General features: G+C 55.1%; 1 protein-coding gene across 2 annotated transcripts; it reads right to left on the bottom strand.

Annotated features, from left to right (window-relative positions):
- Nucleotides 1-5,827: 5,827 nt before the first annotated feature.
- Nucleotides 5,828-16,404, bottom strand: FGF8 (fibroblast growth factor 8). 2 transcript variants are annotated; one of them, XM_038758388.1, is made up of 5 exons: nt 16,370-16,404; nt 16,178-16,214; nt 13,535-13,715; nt 7,772-7,878; nt 5,828-6,106 (listed from the first exon to the last, which is right to left on the bottom strand). In XM_038758388.1, exons 1-5 carry the CDS (start codon nt 16,402-16,404, stop codon nt 5,828-5,830), a joined length of 639 nt encoding a protein of 212 aa, XP_038614316.1. The 2 variants fall into 2 exon arrangements, with proteins under 2 accessions (XP_038614316.1, XP_038614317.1); XM_038758389.1 differs by having other exon boundaries at nt 13,535-13,682.
- Between the last annotated feature and the right edge of the window lie 251 nt (nt 16,405-16,655).

Here is a 16,655-nt window from a genome sequence, read left to right as displayed (position 1 = left end):
GGACCCTTGGGTTTAAATGAGGCATCTGTCCTCCAAGCCACATCAATACATTATTCTGGACTCCTGAAGTCACTTGTTTAGCCCTGCTGTCTACACAGCCAGAAGGAATTTCGAGAGTTATTCATTAGCAAGTGTGTTTGTCGATTCAGGCAGCATGAGTTCATTAGCAGTTGTGAAAAAGGGGGCTGAGGGAAGCACTGTAGAGCGTTGGGGGCCATTAACTCACTTCCAAGTGTCTTGGATTATCATCGGGTGTAGACCGGGCTGGAGACTCATCTCCCCACTCCAAGATGAGCATAGCAGCCTAAGCTTCACAGTCATGCCCAGTGGTGGTATTCCAGTGGTGTTCCTCCTGCACTATCCCCCAAGGGCTCTGCCCTGTGCTCCCCCTCTCCCCTACAAAGTCTGGGAGAGGCCAGCAGGGTCCCTGCGTCAGGCAACAGCCTGTGAGTCTCACATTCCTTTTCCCCCTCCTTGCCCACACCCCTACACTCCCCCCCTTGCCTCCTGAGAAGAATTGCTCTCAAACAAATGAAATGTGGGTAATTACTGGGCTGGGGGCTGGACAGCGCCGCCGCAGATGAAAGCGTTTCCTGGACTTTTCCTTCATTTGCATGGCATCAGAAGCTGCTCAGAAGGTGTGACTTTTCCCACAGTGAGACCCCAGCTCCATGCACAATAAAGCCAGCCCTGCTTACCCAGAATTAATTAAAGGAGGAGGGGGAGGGGGAGGTAAGAGGGAGGAGTTTGGGAGTAAGGTGTTGTGGGGGGGGGGGGGGGCTGAGGTGGGGACTTGTAAGAAAGATGTTTATAGCTGTCTAGGCCCTCTCCCCACACACACCCCCGATCCGCCCCGAGCACCCCCTTCAGAAACTTGAGTTGTTATAATATACAAATGCCTCTGGATCCTGGCTCTCCCTGAAGGAAGAGTGTCCCCAAGGCCCAGGTAACCAGCTAGCTTCTGGGTGCCCTGATCCGTGCTCGGGGGCACCAGCGGCATCTCCCAAAGGGCAAGTCATCAGAATAAATGACCTTGTTACTTGTTTGGTCCCCTCCTGGTCCCAGCATCATTCTGGCCCTTTCCCTCATCAGTCCCTCTCCATGCAGAGTGTCCAGTGGGGCCCCCCATCCAGCATCTCAATTCCTGGAGACAGAAGTCCATCCTGAAGGAAAACCATTGCCTGGTTCCCCGGCCTCTCCCTGCTTGGCAGCACATGGGCAGAAACTAGACAGTAAGCTCTCTGTGGGCAGGGAACATGCCTACCAACTTTCTTGCATTGTACTCTTTCAAGCACTTAGTACAGTGTTCTGCACCATGTGCTCAATAAATACCACTGATTGGTTGCTTTGGACTCATCCATGCACCCATCTTTTCATTCTCAGTTTCCTCTTATCTGGAAATTATTGCTTGCCTATCCTTCTGCTAGACTGTAAGCTCCTTGTGGGCAGACTCTATTATACTCTCCCAAGCACTTCATACAATGCTCTGCACAGAGCATACTGTAAGCTCCTTTGAAGGCATGGATCTTTATCTTCAAACTCCATTGAACCATCCCAGTCCTAAGCACTTTGGAAAGCACGCTGTGCACAGAAGGTGCTCAATAAATACAATTAATGGACTGATTGATTCTTGACTCAGAAATGAAATGATGAAGAAGAGGGAAAGAGAGCAATAGGAAAGGAGCCAGGAACTCCCTAGCTTACCTGAACAACTTAGCCCTCAGCAGATGCCCTGGAAAAGAAGATGGAAAACCTGGGTTGGGGGTAGTGGGGGTCGTACAGGTTTTCCTGAAGTCTCAGGGATTTCCTGAGACAGGGCAGGGCCCGGGCTATGGGGATTGCCAAGGCTGGAGGACAGAGAGACCACTACCTTGTTTTGGACATGGTCCTTTAGAGCCAGTAGCCATACCTCCTCTTCCTCCTTCTCCTCCCCCACCCAAGCCACTCCATCTCCACATCATGACAATAACACCCTTCCTGTCCTCACACCCTCCCCATGTACCTGTCACCTTCCTGGCAGGGTAAGGCCTGGTGTTGCCTTAGGGTGCAGCCAGTCTGGGCTATCGGTGGGCACACCTGGATAGCCAGAAGGCTTGGATTTCACCCCCCTCGGGCCCCTACTCCAGATCAGGTTGGAGGTGAGCAGAATTTGCAGATGGAGCAGCAGCAGCAGCAACCAGGGGGTGGATGGGATTTTGCATTATACAGTATTAGCTCAGCACCTCCTGCTCACAACTTGCTAACCAGATCTCCGAAAGTTAACACTTGCTCCCCATCAGAACTGTCAACACTGACATTTACATACCCCTTCACCCCTGCCCCTCCTCTCCAGGTTTCTCCTCTTTTTCTTTCACAGTCTAGAGATGGAGACAACGGGGAGGTGGGGGGGTTGGGGTCAGGCCTCCTGGGTCCGGCCTGGGGCCCGTCCTGGCTGGGTCCTGAAGGAGTAAGGAACCTGTAAAATGGAGCTAATCATCTCCGGCTGGCAGGCATTGTTTGAGGCCTCAGTAATTAATAGCTCCAAGTGCTAGGAGATCCTTGTCTGAAAGATGTAATGAACTAAGTGCCTCTCCTGCCTTTTCTCTTCTCACAGACCCCACTTCCTCTCTTTAGCAATCTCTTCTCCATCTCCAAATAAGCAAATTTGGCTCTCCTGACAGACAGGAGTCACTTAGCCAAGCCTGGGTGTACCCGACCCTTCTGGCCAGGCTGCTCTAACCATCCACCGGGCCAGGAGGATAGCTTCTTCCCTGTCTCTCCACTCTCCAGGGACCCTGGGCCAGCAAAGAGTAGGGGAGGTGTGCCGAGACTCTCAAGAAGGTCCCTTTGGCCAAGCTGAAAACACCCCTCACCCCTTGGTCTCTACAGGCTGGGGAGTGTGGACCGGGTTATACACACACTCAGCTCAGGTGGACACACCACATGGTTTTGCACTGACCTTTAGAGCTTTACTCCAACTCTTGTTTGAAGCAGCACCCTGCCTCGGCTCTCCCTCTCCTGTTTCCTCCTGTGTAAATGGATTGGGAAGGGGGAACTGAGGGATGATGGGGCAGAATAGCTGCCACCTGCAGAGGCTCCTTGGGCCATTCTGCCTAAGAGTAGTCTCACACACCTGCTTGGGATTTCCTTCATTTCTCCAAGGCCCCAGCCAGTATATATCTATTTGTCTGTCCGTTTGTCAGTCAGTGGGGCAGGGGGGAGGGAGGCAGCCTCCCTACCTTCATCCCTTGGAGTCGTTTGGCTTTCAGGCAGCAGAGATGCTGTCTTTCCCTCAGACTCAGTGCCCTTGCCCCAGGCCACACTAACCTTACTCTTTCCTCACTCAGGAGTGGGGGACTCTTAAGGTAGCAGGCATGGCTTGGTGAGCTGCAAACATCAGTTCCCAGAAACTCTGTACTTCAGCCCTCTTCTCCCCTTTCTAGGGCTAGCCCAGCTGGGGCAATAGCCAAGAGGCTAAACGAGGGGGAGCTGGTGGTCTGAGGACTGTGGGAGGCCAGGATTCTGAGAGACCAGATGCATCCTCTTCCTAAAGCCTGTTCGTTCAGGTTCCATCTCCTGTCAGCATCTCCCTCTGGGGCAAACCCCACACTCTGGGGCAGACCTCATGCTCTGAGGTAGACCCCACAATCTGAGGAAGACTGGGCACTCTGGGCACACTCCATATTCTGGGGCAGAACTTCATGCTCTAGGTCAGCCCTCACAGCAATCTGTGCAGATTCCAAAGTCTGGGGCAACCACAAGTTCTGGAGCAGATCCTGTGTACTGGAGTAAGCCTCACACTCTGGGGCAGACCCCACAGTCTGGGGCAGATCCCACACTCTGGACAGAACCCATGTTCTGGGGTCTGCACTGGACCACACTGCACTACCCTACCCCTGCACTGCAGAAATCTGGGGCAGACCCCAGGGGTTAGCTGAGGCTTGACCTCAGACCTGGACCTCAGTCAGACCACCTACGTCCAAGGCTCTGCTGAACCTGATCTGTGCCCTTCTGAGGCTCTGCCCTTTCCAGGTCTCTTGTCTACCAGCAGAACTGTTCTCAGATATTCACAGGCCCCCTGGCAGTTGCATTCTGCCATGCTCTTATCCCTCTGGAGGCAGCACTTTCCCTATTACCCCACTGCTTCTGCCTCCTCATCCTCATCCTGCTTCCTCTAAGCCAAGCTTGCTCGCCCACTTCCCCACCACCAGCCAGGGCCCCAGAGACCTTGGAAGCCATTAGATTGGCTGGCCTGGGACAAGATGCCCTTTTTCCCTGCCAAGGGACCAGAAGATGGATCATTCTATTCTTAATCTGAGTACTGACCCCTGTACAGCTCCCCAGAAACCCACTGCAGGTCTGAGGAGAGCAGGCCTCTTGTACTAGAATCAGAGAGGAGCCTTCAGAAATCAAGGGAATGGAACCACTACTCCAACTCTGCAACAGAGGAAGGAGCTGGAGGGCACAGGAATACTCAGGGTGGGCAACCCCTGGTTTCCTAACAGGTTGGGGGAGGACCGGAGTTATTAGGAGCCTAGGAGAAGGGTTCCCCAAACTCATCCCTCCCCAGCCAGCCCCCTTCCAGAACCAGGAGATAGGCTGAAAGCAGAGGGAATGCCACGGGCAGGGACACCAAGACCTTTTGACCCTGTAGCTCAACTCCCCTGCTTTCCCTGATCCCCTTGATGAGAAGCTGGGCAAAGCCAAGAACTGACCTTAGAAGCACAGAGCTTCTTCCCAAATGGAGGCCCTTAACCGGGCAGGACTGTCCAATCAATCAATTAGTGGTATTTACTGAGATCTCACTTTGTGCAGAGTACTAGATCAAGTGCTTGGGAGAGCACTGATGCAAATGTAATATGTGCATTAAATAAAGTATTTCAATCATTTAATATCAATCTGTACATAAGTCCTCTCCTCCCCACCTCCCTGTGAAAACAAACTCAGTAGAGCTGCAAAAAGGCTCACCAGGCTCTGAACCTGAACCCCACCATGCCTGGCTTGCTCAGGGACATCAGAGCTGGGCTGAGCACCTCTGGGCCCTGGAACCCTTAGCGGGGGGTAAATGTGTCTGGGTTAAGGTGGGTTGGACAGCAAAGCCGTCCCCTCTAGACTGTAAGCTCATTGTGGGCAGGGAATGTGTCTATTGTTGTTCGGTGCTCTCCCAAGTGCTAGCACAGTGCTCTGCAAAGTAAGCACCCAATAAATATGATTGAATGAATAAAAAGTTAAGGGGGCAGAAAGCAGATGAATTAGCTGTCTAATTCAGCACTTGGAACAGTGCTTTGCACATAGTAAACGTTTAACAAATACCATCATTATTAATTCCGTTGGGCGGTCTTCCCTCTTTGGTCATCTATGTCTCTCATTCTTTCCAGAGCTAGGCCAGAAGTTGTGAGGGAATGGGAGGGCAGAGGTAGAGGGGAGAAGCACTAGTTCCTGGAATCTTTTTTCTCCTCAAAACGTTGGTTTTCAGGATAATTTTTTTCACTGGATTCCTCTAGAAAAATTCCCCCCACACCTTCCCTGGGCTGGGGCAAAACTTCTCCTACAGAGAAAGTAAAGAAAGAAACAACCACAGACCTTTGGAATACAAAAATAGAGCCTCTTTTTTTCTTTTTGTAAAAAAAAAACCCAACAGCAAACAGAATTATTAACAACTAAAACCAGGGGGTGGGGAGCTGGGGATAGGGGAAAGGGGGCAGGGGGGGATGGATGGACAGATGGACAGGAGGGCCCTCCCCTCCTCCTCCACCTCGTCTTTCCTCTGGAACCATCTCTCATAGAAAAGTCTCTACTCAGCGAGGTATGGCGGCAGTGTCAGGGGGTAGGGCGAGCCCAGGGTGGCCTATCGGGGTTTTGAGTCCCAAGTCCTTTTACTGCGGCGGGTGAAGGGGTAGCTGAGGAACTCGAAGCGGTGGCTCTGCTCCGAGGTCTGGAAGCCCTTTGGCAGCCTCTTCATGAAGTGGACCTCGCGCTGGTGCTGCCGCGTCTTGGAACCCTTGCGGGGGCGGCCCTTGCGGGTGAATGCCATGTACCAGCCCTCGTACTTGGCATTCTGCAGTGCCGTGTAGTTGTTCTCTAGCACGATCTCAGTGAAGACGCAGTCCTTGCCCTTGCCGTTGCTCTGCGGAGAGGGGGACACACAGGGGAGGGGAGAATCTAGAGTCAGAGTGGGCCGGGGTGGGTGGGGGGGCCATGAGGGGAAGAGGGAAAGGGGAGCCTCCTGTGGCTCTGGCCTGCTGCAAGCTGGGGGGCCAGGGAGATCGGGCAGAGACCAGACCTTGCCCCTGCCGTCTGCCCCAGCCCTGGGAGGTGGGGGAGTGGGGGTATCTCCCCGCTCCCCAGTCCGCTCCCCACTCCCAGTCCACGACAGCATGTCACAAGCAATGAGATCAGGCACCCAGACAGATGGTGAGGTGGGCAGGGGCCAGGCCAGGCGCTTTCCATATTGCTTTCTAATCCTTTACAGCCCAGCTCACACGGGTGGGCGGCGGGCAACTCCTCAACACCCCTGTGGGAGTGAGGGAGGAAAGGAAGGAATGGAGGAAAAGGGGGTACATGACATGTGGCAGTTCAGGGAGAAAAGAGCAGAGGGTCCTCTCACCCCGCTAAGAGAGAGAGATCGAGGGTTGGGAAGGTGGACCCTGGGGTTAGTCCACTTTTCTAGGCCCTCACGGCTGAGCTGGCCTGCCGACTGCCTTTGGAAAAGACTGAGCTACCCACCCTCACCCCCTCCCCTCCTCTGCCAGAGACCACCAAGAAGGCAGACCCAGAGGGCGGCCAGGTCAGGCAAGCCTTATTGAGTGCCATTTCAGCCTGGCCAGCTGAGCAGGGCTCCCCACGGGCTAAACAGGATGGAAGAGAAATGGTGCCCAGAGTGACAGAGGGGGAGAGGGGAGTCAGCAAGGGGGTGGCAAGGAATTGTGACATCAGAGGGAGGGGGTGGGTAGGAGTACACAGGGAAATTCAGCTGGGCATGAGGGAGGAAAGTGGGGGCTCTGGGGGAGAGGGAATCGAGGTGCCTGTAAGCCCCAACAGCTAGGCTGGTGGTACCCAAGCCAGGGCTCAGGCACACACCTTTGGCTGGTTAAGCTGGACCTATGCTGACAGGGCAGAAGGAAAAGGACCTGGATGGCCCCTAGAAAGAAACCCAGCCCCTCCCCTAGTCCAACGAGCTCCATCCAGCGATGACATTTTTTGCACCACTCAGTGAAGCTGTGAGAGTGTGAAAGCATAGGAAAAAGCCCAAGAGAGTCCTAGCAGACCAGGCCGAGAACCCAGCCCTGCCACCACTGCCAAGGACTCCCTGCCCCTCCCACCCCAGCCCTGGCCCTGGCCCTGCAGCCGCCGCCACCTCCACTACCACAGGGATTGGAGAGGAGCCGTGACTAATGGGAACATTTCAGAGCTTAGCGAAGGGGCCGTCTCTGCAATGTTTCTTAACATTCCAAATGCTTGTACCATGTAATTGAACATAATAGCAAAGCAATTTGGCTATTTGTTAGAAAGATATATGGAATCCGCCACCCCCCACCCCCCCCAGCTTTCCTCCTTCCTCCTGGGCTTTTATCTTAGATCCCTGTCCTCCTCCCCCCAACCCCCTCTTCCGCTCATCCCATCATCATTGTTTAACCCCAAGGGAGGCTGTGTCCATACTTCTCTTTCCCAACTATTTCCTCCTCCCTCCCTGCCTATCTGTCCCCCACCCAGATCCCAGGTCCCCTTCACTTCTCCACTGCCCCCCCCTTGCACTCCCCCGACTCCCCCACGCCCCTTCCAGGGGTCTTACCTTAGCGATCAGCTTCCCTTTCTTGTTCATGCAGATGTATAGCCCCGTTTCGGCCCCTCGGACGCGGACCCGGCTCCCAAAGGTGTCCGTCTCCACGATGAGCTTGGCTGAGGAAGGAGGAAAAGGAGGAGAGATGGAGTCACCCAGGAGTCTCAGGGCCCCTGACAATTCCTACTCCCACCCACAGGTCCCTTCAAATCCTCTGCCAGGTCAGAGGGGCAGCACAAAAGCCCAAGGGCACACTCCAGCCCGGGGCCTGAATCCCCAGTTTCAGGCAGCTCAGGGAGCGGTCACCTCTCCGGAGGCAGATGTGGGGTCGTGACCCCATGATACTATCCTCTTTGCCTCTCCATGAGCAGTGCCCTCAGTCTGAAGAGCCCAGAAGCAGGAAGCCGAGGGGAAGGGGAGGGGAGTCCTCAGGAACCAGCCAGCCTCTCTTCCCTGCCCTTTCTGGATCCCTCTCAGCGATCACTGAGCCCAACAGCCAGCCCAGACTGGGGGTTAGTAGCCAGAAGAGATGAAGGACCTGAGCCCACTGACTTTACCCATGTGGCATAAAGTCTCAGTTTAGTCTCAGTTAGAGCCATCCAGCTTGGAAAATCCCTGCTCAGGGGCTAAGAATACACCTGCCTCTTCCAACCCTGAATCCCTGCCCGTCCCCCTCAACCCAGTCCCAATTCCCCCCACTGCCTCACCCCCAGCCCAGTCCCTTGGGCTCCAGCTGCTGGCACGCCTGCTATCAATCAATCAATCAATCGTATTTATTGAGCGCTTACTATGTGCAGAGCACTGTACTAAGCGCTTGGGAAGTACAAATTGGCATCACATAGAGACAGTCCCTACCCAACAGTGGGCTCACAGTCTAAAAGCCTGCTACCACAGAGAAGGGGGCACAGCCAGGCCTGGTTCCTCATGACCCAGCCAGCTCCTGCTGCCCAAGGCCTTGGGCTGAAGCCAGCCCCTGGGTTCTTCCCTTCCTCCCTGGGCTGCTTTGGACAGGACGAAACAGGAATCCCCTAGCCCGGACAGGACTCGGGCAACTTAAAGCCGGGAACCGGCCTTACTCAGTGAGCGCCTTGAAGCTGCACGGATCCTCATTACCCCCTTTTCCAGCACTCGTTCCCCTCTCCGCAGTCAGTGAGAGACTGCTTTCACCCCACAAGTTTGGAGTGGATGGGGCTGTGCCCTGGCAGTCCTCAGGGTTCTCCTCTGCCCGTTCCTATGATCCTGCCAACACCCCCAATCTCACTGCCAGCCCCGCTGGCATAGAAGTTCTGGACAAATTGTGGCATGGGCTCGGCCCTGTCTCCCGGCAATTGGTAGAGGTGGGGGGTCGTATCCGGGGCTGGTGTTCCTCCCTTGTTTTTCAATTACAGTCTGCACCCCTGAGAATTTCAATCCCAGCCAGCCAGCTGCCGCCTGGCCCCGTCAACGGAAGGCCAGAAGAATTGAGTTTAAATCTCCAACACCTCCACCACTCCTCACCCTCCCCTGCCCAAGCACAGAGAGCTGCCTGCTTTCCTGGAGTCCAGGTTAATGGCGGAGAGAGCAGGAGGGAATCACCCAGCAGGTCAAAAGGTGCTGAGACGAGAACCCAGGTCCCCCGGTTCCTGGATCTACCCAACACTTGGGTGTCCCTGCCTCTCCAACACAACTGTTAGGCAATGGGAAAGGGGACCCAATAACCAAGGACAGAGGCCCTGCTCCCTCCCCTGGGACTGGCCAAGGGAAGTGAGCACCCAGCTGTGCTGAGAAGGCAGCAAGGGGGGAATTTAGAGCCCTGCTATGACCGATTGAGAAACTTAGGGCCCAGAGAGCCTGTGCTTACTCCCCCAGCACATCTCCCCTGAGTCACCAGGCTACCCCACAGGTCAGCTTTGGTCCCCAGTCTTGTTTCTCCCCATTCTCCCTAAGGTACTGGCCTCTCAGAGAAGCATGAACAGGACTGTATTGGTCCCCATTGGGGACCTAGACCCACTTCCTCACCTGTCCCGGCTGCCACCTGCATATTCAGGGCAGAGCCTTCCAGGACTTTACTCCACCTCCCCAGCTCTCGAGTTGACCTGGGCAGAGTTCCCAGACAAGTTAGTTTCCCACTACAGTCTGTCCTCCAATGGAGGGGGTGCATGACCAGCTCTGCGGGGGCCAAGAGGAGAGGGCTTCCCACCCCGCAGGGCCATGTATAGGCTGCCTCAACTCCATTTCCTTGCCGACCCCCACCAAAAATGGATAAAGGGACTCTGTAGATCAAGAAAGGATCAATCAATCAATCAGCAGAGTCTGCTGGAAGGTAGCTCCTGCTCCTCTAGCCAGCCTGCCAGTCAACCAGGACATCACCCTGCCTTTTCAAGACCCTTCCCCTTGGACTCATCCCACCTGGTCCAGCCTGGAAGGTGCCCCAGAGGAAACAATCTGGAGCCAATCTGAAATGACCTGGCCAGGGTCAGCAGTCTGGCCGGGTCATTCCCGATTGTTTTCCTTTAGACCCAGACCCCTATTCCAGCACACCCAAACCCATCACACCTCAACATCCAAGTCCTATCACCTCTTTCCCAACCTATTCATGCAGCTGAATGGAACTTGGAATAGCCCTCAGAACACTGACCCTGGGGAAAGAGGGGAGGGAGGGGATGGGTATGCATAGTTAGCACTTGGTTCTGTGGGGACTTGGTTGAGCTGACCAGCCCCTTCCCCCATCTCCCCTAAACACCTCCTGAACAATACCTCCCCCTACTACTACCCTTTCCTAAAGAGAGCAGGGCTTCATTCATTCATTCAATCGGATTACTGAGCGCTTACTGAGTGCAGAGCACTGTACTAAGCACTTGGAAAGTACAATTCAGCAATAAAGGGAGACAATCCCTTCCATCTCTAAGCTCACTGAGGGTAAGGAACATGTTTACCAACTGTTATATTGTACTCTCTTAAGCACTTAATACAGTCCTCTGCACACAGTAAGCGCTCAGCTAATTCGATTAATACGATTGATTCCTCCTTGACCTACACAGTCCCCTTATTTATCGATTTTTGGTGAGGGACCAGCAAGGAAATGGATTGGGAAACCTGTAAAAGGACTAAAAAGCATTGATTTTTTTTCTTCCTTCCCTCCTCCCCACCCACTTTTAGGATCTTTCTGCACTTTGAGCTGATGGACAGAAAGCCTGGAAGTGGAGGAGAGGGAAGCTGAGATCTGCCTGGCTCACGGGGCAGGAGTTGCGGGGTGAAGAGAGAACGATCGGTGTCGATAAAGGAGCTCCAAAGTAGCAGTTTTTAAAGATGCCCTTGATTTCCCCCCCCCACCCCAGTACTCTCGTGATTTATAGCCCCTCCACCACACTAGCTCTAGGCCTGCCTTCCCCCAACTTCCCACCCCAGGGGCTCAGATGCAGTGTTCCAGGGGGCAGAAAAACCAGGAGGACTCCGAGAGGGGCCAGAAGAGGTCAGGAGCCACTGCTCCAAGCGGGTTCATCAGAAGTAAAGTCAGGATCAAAATGTCATGGGTCCAATTCTCACTCTTTCCTAGAACTCCAGGTGACCCAGCCCAGAGTATTTCTGCAACTAGCCTATCCCACCCAGTCACCTGCCTGGGCAGAAACTGCCCAGGGAAGACAAGAGCCAGCAAAAAGAGCCCCACACGCTCAACGGTTGTCAGGATTTCACTCTGTCCCACTCCCACCCCCTTTCCTGAGAAACAGATAAAAGGCCCAAACGTCAGAAATTCAGATTCAGAATTTTCTTTAAAGGGCAACGTGAAGTCAGCAGTAAAACCTTCACGGGGAAGTGGGGTGATCGGAGATAAATCAGCTTTTTATTCCCGTTTTAAAAAGAGCCAAATTCAGGCTCATTTTGCAGGGTGTGTGCCGGTCCTCGGGATTGGGGGAGTTCCCCCCCCCCCCCCGCCCCCGACCCCCACCCTTCTTTCTAGGATTTTATTTTTGGAAAGCTTAACATTTTCAACTCTATTCTTCCCCTTAAGTGACAGATTTATCCCAGTAAAATTATGTTTCATGCTGAAACCTTGAAAGAAAGTAGCTACGTAGATGCAGAAAAAATGCAGTGAGACACACTTGATCCCCAAACTGGACTGAGAAGAGGAGAAAGTATTCAGGAAATGTTAAAAAAGGTGAAAGTAAGAAGAGTTTTAATCGCTCTTCCAGACGTGGGGGTCTCTCTGGAGATTCCTAGAGAACAATCTTGAACCTCTTTTTTAACATTTACAGACTCACAACTCCTTTCAAACTTTACATCTGAAAAACTGCTTGTTCTTTTTCTGTTTTATATCATTCTTCATTTTTCTTCTTAGCTCTTAAAATGCTTAACCTTTTTATTACATTTTAATCGAGTCTTCCCCTCCCCTTTCATGCTTGTTTAACTTGGTCATTATTTAAAGGTTTTTAAACTCGCTATAATGACTCTTTAAAAACAACACCCGACTCTCCTTTCTCTTAGTTCATCTCAGGTTCTCCTGAGCTGCTCCAGCTCTGAGGCTGAATATTGAATTTTTAAAGAATAAATCAAACTAGAGCCCCAGGTTCTGCAGTGGCCACTTTGCTCCAGCTCTTCAAATGCGCCATTCCAGCCCAGACCCCCATTCCAAAAAAACAACCGGCCAGCCCCTAACCTCAACTCTGGATCAAGGTGTGGGGGACTATAAATATATAATATATATATATAAATATGAATATATATGCACATACATATAATATATTCACATTACACACTTAGCACCCATAAGGCTCACCCCAGACCGTCTCCAGCTGCTGCCTGGATAAAGCAAATCCTCATCTAGCCCCAGGTGGGTGGAAGAGGGAGAACCAGGGAAGGTGTGGGGGTGGGGTGGAGGGGAGTCATGTTCCCCAATTCCCAGGTCCTCTAACCTGCTCCCACAGATCCAGGTATGTGTTTGGCCATTTGAATCTGTAATTGACACTTGGATTTAAAGAATTTCAACCTTCACACTTCTCCAAGCTACTTGGTCACACTCTTGCCCCTCCCTAGAGAGGCGATGCCTCTCCTTTTTCCTTTCCCTCTTGCTTTCTCCCTTTCTCCCCCTCTCTCCTTCCAGGTCCTTTGTGTGCTTATGCCGCCATATCCCCTTTCAGACACTAGGCTCCCTCCTAAACCAAATCTTCCAAGTCACTTGTTGTCCCTGCACACCCTCCCTACCCCCAAATCTCATACAGTCCCGGTGCTGTGGCCCCCAGCGGGCCAGGACCAGGCTGGGGCATCTGCCTCCCTCTTCCACCTGCGACTGAGAATCTGGGGATTGGAAGGGAGGCGGGGGAAGGAGATGGATCGGAGGTGAGGCTTCTGCCGACCCACTGGGGACACCATTCCCAAGACTGGGCCACACTTTCTCCTTGGTAAAATGCAATCAGCAACCATGCACCCCCAGCCTTGTCTCTCTACTCTGCCATCACCCACACCGCTGGGGGTCGGGATGCCATGTGCCAGGCTCACCGAGAAGGAAAACCCCACCAATTCCTGAGGACTCAGACCCCATTTGAGCCCCCCACTCCCGCGCCCCTCAAAAGACGGGGCAGGAGGGTTGGGATTCGCCAGGGCCGGGAAACCATCTCTTTTAATGCCTGTCCTTGCTCCTGGACCTTGCAGAACAGTTCCTGCCCTAAGAACGCAAAGAAATCACCCCTCTCCCTCCTCCCCTGGTCACCTCTCCCTCCCCATCGTCTTCCTTCCCCCTCCAGCAACCTGGGCCCCTGGCCGTTCCAGTCCCCCCCGCTCTGCCCCCAGCAGACCTCTTACCATACGGGTCCCCGTCCTCCGCCATGGCATTGATTTTCTTGTTGGCCTGGACTTGCACATGCTTCCCACTGGTCCGGCTGTACAGCTGGTAGATGCGGATGAGCCGCCGACTGAGCTGATCTGTCACCAGGCTCTGCTCCCTCACATGCTGTGTAAAATTAGGTGGGGACTGAACAGTTACCTTTAGGAAATTGAAAAATATACAACACACCATTATCATCCTACTCCTTAGAGGGGCCGAATCGGCGGGCGCCCCGGCCTCAGGGCTGCTCAGTGGAGTCCAAGAAGGACCCCCACCCCAGGCTCTGCCTACACTCCCACAGCAATGGGGGTGTGTGTGTGTGTGCATGCACACACACACACACACACACACACACACACACTGGGGACACCTGTACCTCAGCCCTCATTCGTCCACCACACACCCAGCCCCTGCAAGGAGAGGTAGGTGCGCATCTCCCCTTCCCCCTGATCTCCTGATGTCACAGGGAAATCAAAGAACAGGGTTTTCTCTGCCCTTCTAGTACCGCAGCGAATGGCCTCTGATTGAAAAAAAGACCATCATCCCTCCGTCCGTCCTGGAAATACTCCTTGGAGGAGAGAGGATCCCGTGGGGATCATGGAGCAGGGCACCCCCCCCCCCCCCCAAAGTGATGTGCTTGAGCACTGAATGGGAGTGGGCACCCAGGGCATGGATCCTTCCTGATGTTGGCCCTCCCAGGTAACCTACTCTCCCCTAACAGAGGCGGGATGAGTGGGAACCACGGACTCCCCCCACCACAAGCCACCAAAAAACCCCCCCAAACCTGACAGAAAAGTGGGGACAGAGACGAGTCCGCTCCCATCAGGGACACTGTTAAGGGGATTTAAGGATTTCCGTGGGGAGCAGTCACCCCCCGCCCTCCCCAGCCTCCTTCTGCCCTCTTTTAAGTGTGGAAGTTTCTCTCGTCCCCCTGACATTTATAAAGACGAATTCTGAGCAAATGTTCGGGGAGAGGTCCTCTAGGCTCCGATGCTTAGAGTCCCTGGACAAGCCGCCTCCACCAACAGGAGAGAGCGAGAAAGAGAGACAGAGAGAGAGGGACAGAGCGAAAGGGACAGAGACAGAGAGGGACAGAGAGACAGGGACAGAGAGAGAGAGGGACAGAGTGAGAGGGACAGAGAGAGAGACAGAGAGAGGGACAGAGACAGAGAGAAGGACTGAGAGAGAGGGGCAGAGAGAGAGGGACAGAGAGAGAGAGGGACAGAGAGAGAGGGACAGAAAGAGAGGGACAGAGAAAGAGAGGGACAGAGAGAGAGGGACAGAGAGAGAGGGACAGAGAGAGGGGGACAGAAAGAGAGGGACTGAGAAAGAGGGACTGAGAGAGAGGGACTGAGAGAGAGGGACAGAGAGACAGAGAGAGAGGGACAGAGAGAGAGGGACAGAGAGACAGAGAGAGGGACAGAGAGAGAAGGACTGAGAGAGCGGGACAGAGAGACAGAGAGAGAGGGACACAGAGAGAGAGGGACAGAGAGAGAGAAGGACTGAGAGTGAGGGACAGAGAGAAAGAGAGAGGGACAGAGAGAGAGAGGGACTGAGAGAGAGGGACAGAGAGAGGGAGACAGAGAGAGAGACAGAGAGAGAGACAGAGAGAAAGAGAGAGGGACAGAGAGAGAGAGGGACTGAGAGAGAGGGACAGAGAGAGGGAGACAGAGAGAGAGGGACAGAGAGAGACAGAGAGAAAGAGAGAGGGACAGAGAGAGAGAGGGACTGAGAGAGAGGGACAGAGAGAGGGAGACAGAGAGAGAGGGACAGAGAGAGAGACTGAGAGAGGGGCAGAGAGAGAGAGAGGGACAGAGAGAGAAAGAGAAAGACAGAGAGACACAGAGGGGGAACCAGGGGAAGACAAGCGCGGGGCAGGGAGAGATAGAGGCGGCTGAAAACAGAGCTTTCCACTCCCAAGAGGAGAAGGTAAACCCTTAGCTCCTGCCTTTGACAGTTGAATCCGTCTCCCCGCCTTCTCTCCCGTCTCCCTTTGTGCGCTGCCTTCCCCTGGCTCCTCGCACACCGTCTCCAGCGCCTCGCCAGCCCCGGCCGAGGGCAGCATGCGGGGAGCCCCCCCCTGCCATAAGGAGGGTCCGCTCTCCGGCTGATCTTCCCCGATCTTGCGACTCTGCCTACCCAAGTCCTCCTCTCCCTGGGCGCGCTCTCTCTCTGCCTCTCTCTGCCTCTCCCCGTTCGCGGCCAGCTCCCTCGCATCGCCGCGGCCGGGGACGGGGGCACGGGCCCCCCGTCCGCAGTGGGCATCTCTCCGGGCAGGCGAGGGACGGGTCTCTGCGCTCCACGCGGCTGGCCCGGCCCGGCTTCGCCCCTCGCGTTATCCTGGGGGAATCACGAAGCCGGCGGGGTGAGTGTCCGCCCCGGGGTGGACAGCCTCTTGGACGCCTCCTCGCCGGCTGCCCACTGGACGCCCCTCCCGCCCCCCACCCACCCAACTCCCCCCACCCCCGGTTGGACCGGTCCTGGCGTCGTCCCGGCCTCTCCCGGGCTGATTTTCTTTTTCCCGTTTCCCCATCCCGTCCGTCCTCCGGGGCCGGTGTCCCGTTCCCGGAGTGGGCGCCCTTCGGGGGTCGTGGGGATGGGGTGGGGAGGGGGATACTTACCTGGGCTTGGAGGCAGAGGACAAACAAGTGCACCAGCCTGGGGGGAGACACAAAGCGGGGAGGTGTGAGGCGAGGTCGGAAAAATCGGGGCGGGGGGGGGGGGAGAAAAATAAATAAATCGAGGAACTTTTCTTTTTTTTGGGTCCTGCGGGGGAGGGGGCGGGGGGGAGAGCGGGGCGGCGCGTTACTCACAAGCAGCTCAGCGCCGAGAGGCGGCCGCTCCTCATCCTGGCCGGGGCCCGGGGGGGACGAGCGTGGACGGCCCGAGCCCGGTGCGGGGGAGCCGGGGACGCCGGGGTCCCGCGCCCGGGGGGTGGGGGGTCCGTCCGGGGGTCGGGGGGCGGAGCGCTGCGCGGAGGACACGGGGGGATCCGAGTGCGCCCAGACCCCGGCCGGCCCCGCCGCCCCTCCACGTCCCACTGCGGAGTCCGCTGGCAGGAGCGAGCGGGAGGGTACCGGGAGGGGGGTGGGGGGCGGC

The sequence above is a fragment of the Tachyglossus aculeatus genome, chromosome 16, assembly GCF_015852505.1.
Source record: "Tachyglossus aculeatus isolate mTacAcu1 chromosome 16, mTacAcu1.pri, whole genome shotgun sequence".
Lineage (NCBI taxonomy): Eukaryota > Metazoa > Chordata > Mammalia > Monotremata > Tachyglossidae > Tachyglossus > Tachyglossus aculeatus.
The sequence above is the reverse complement of the archived record's forward strand: the minus strand, read 5'-3'. Positions and strand labels throughout refer to the sequence as shown.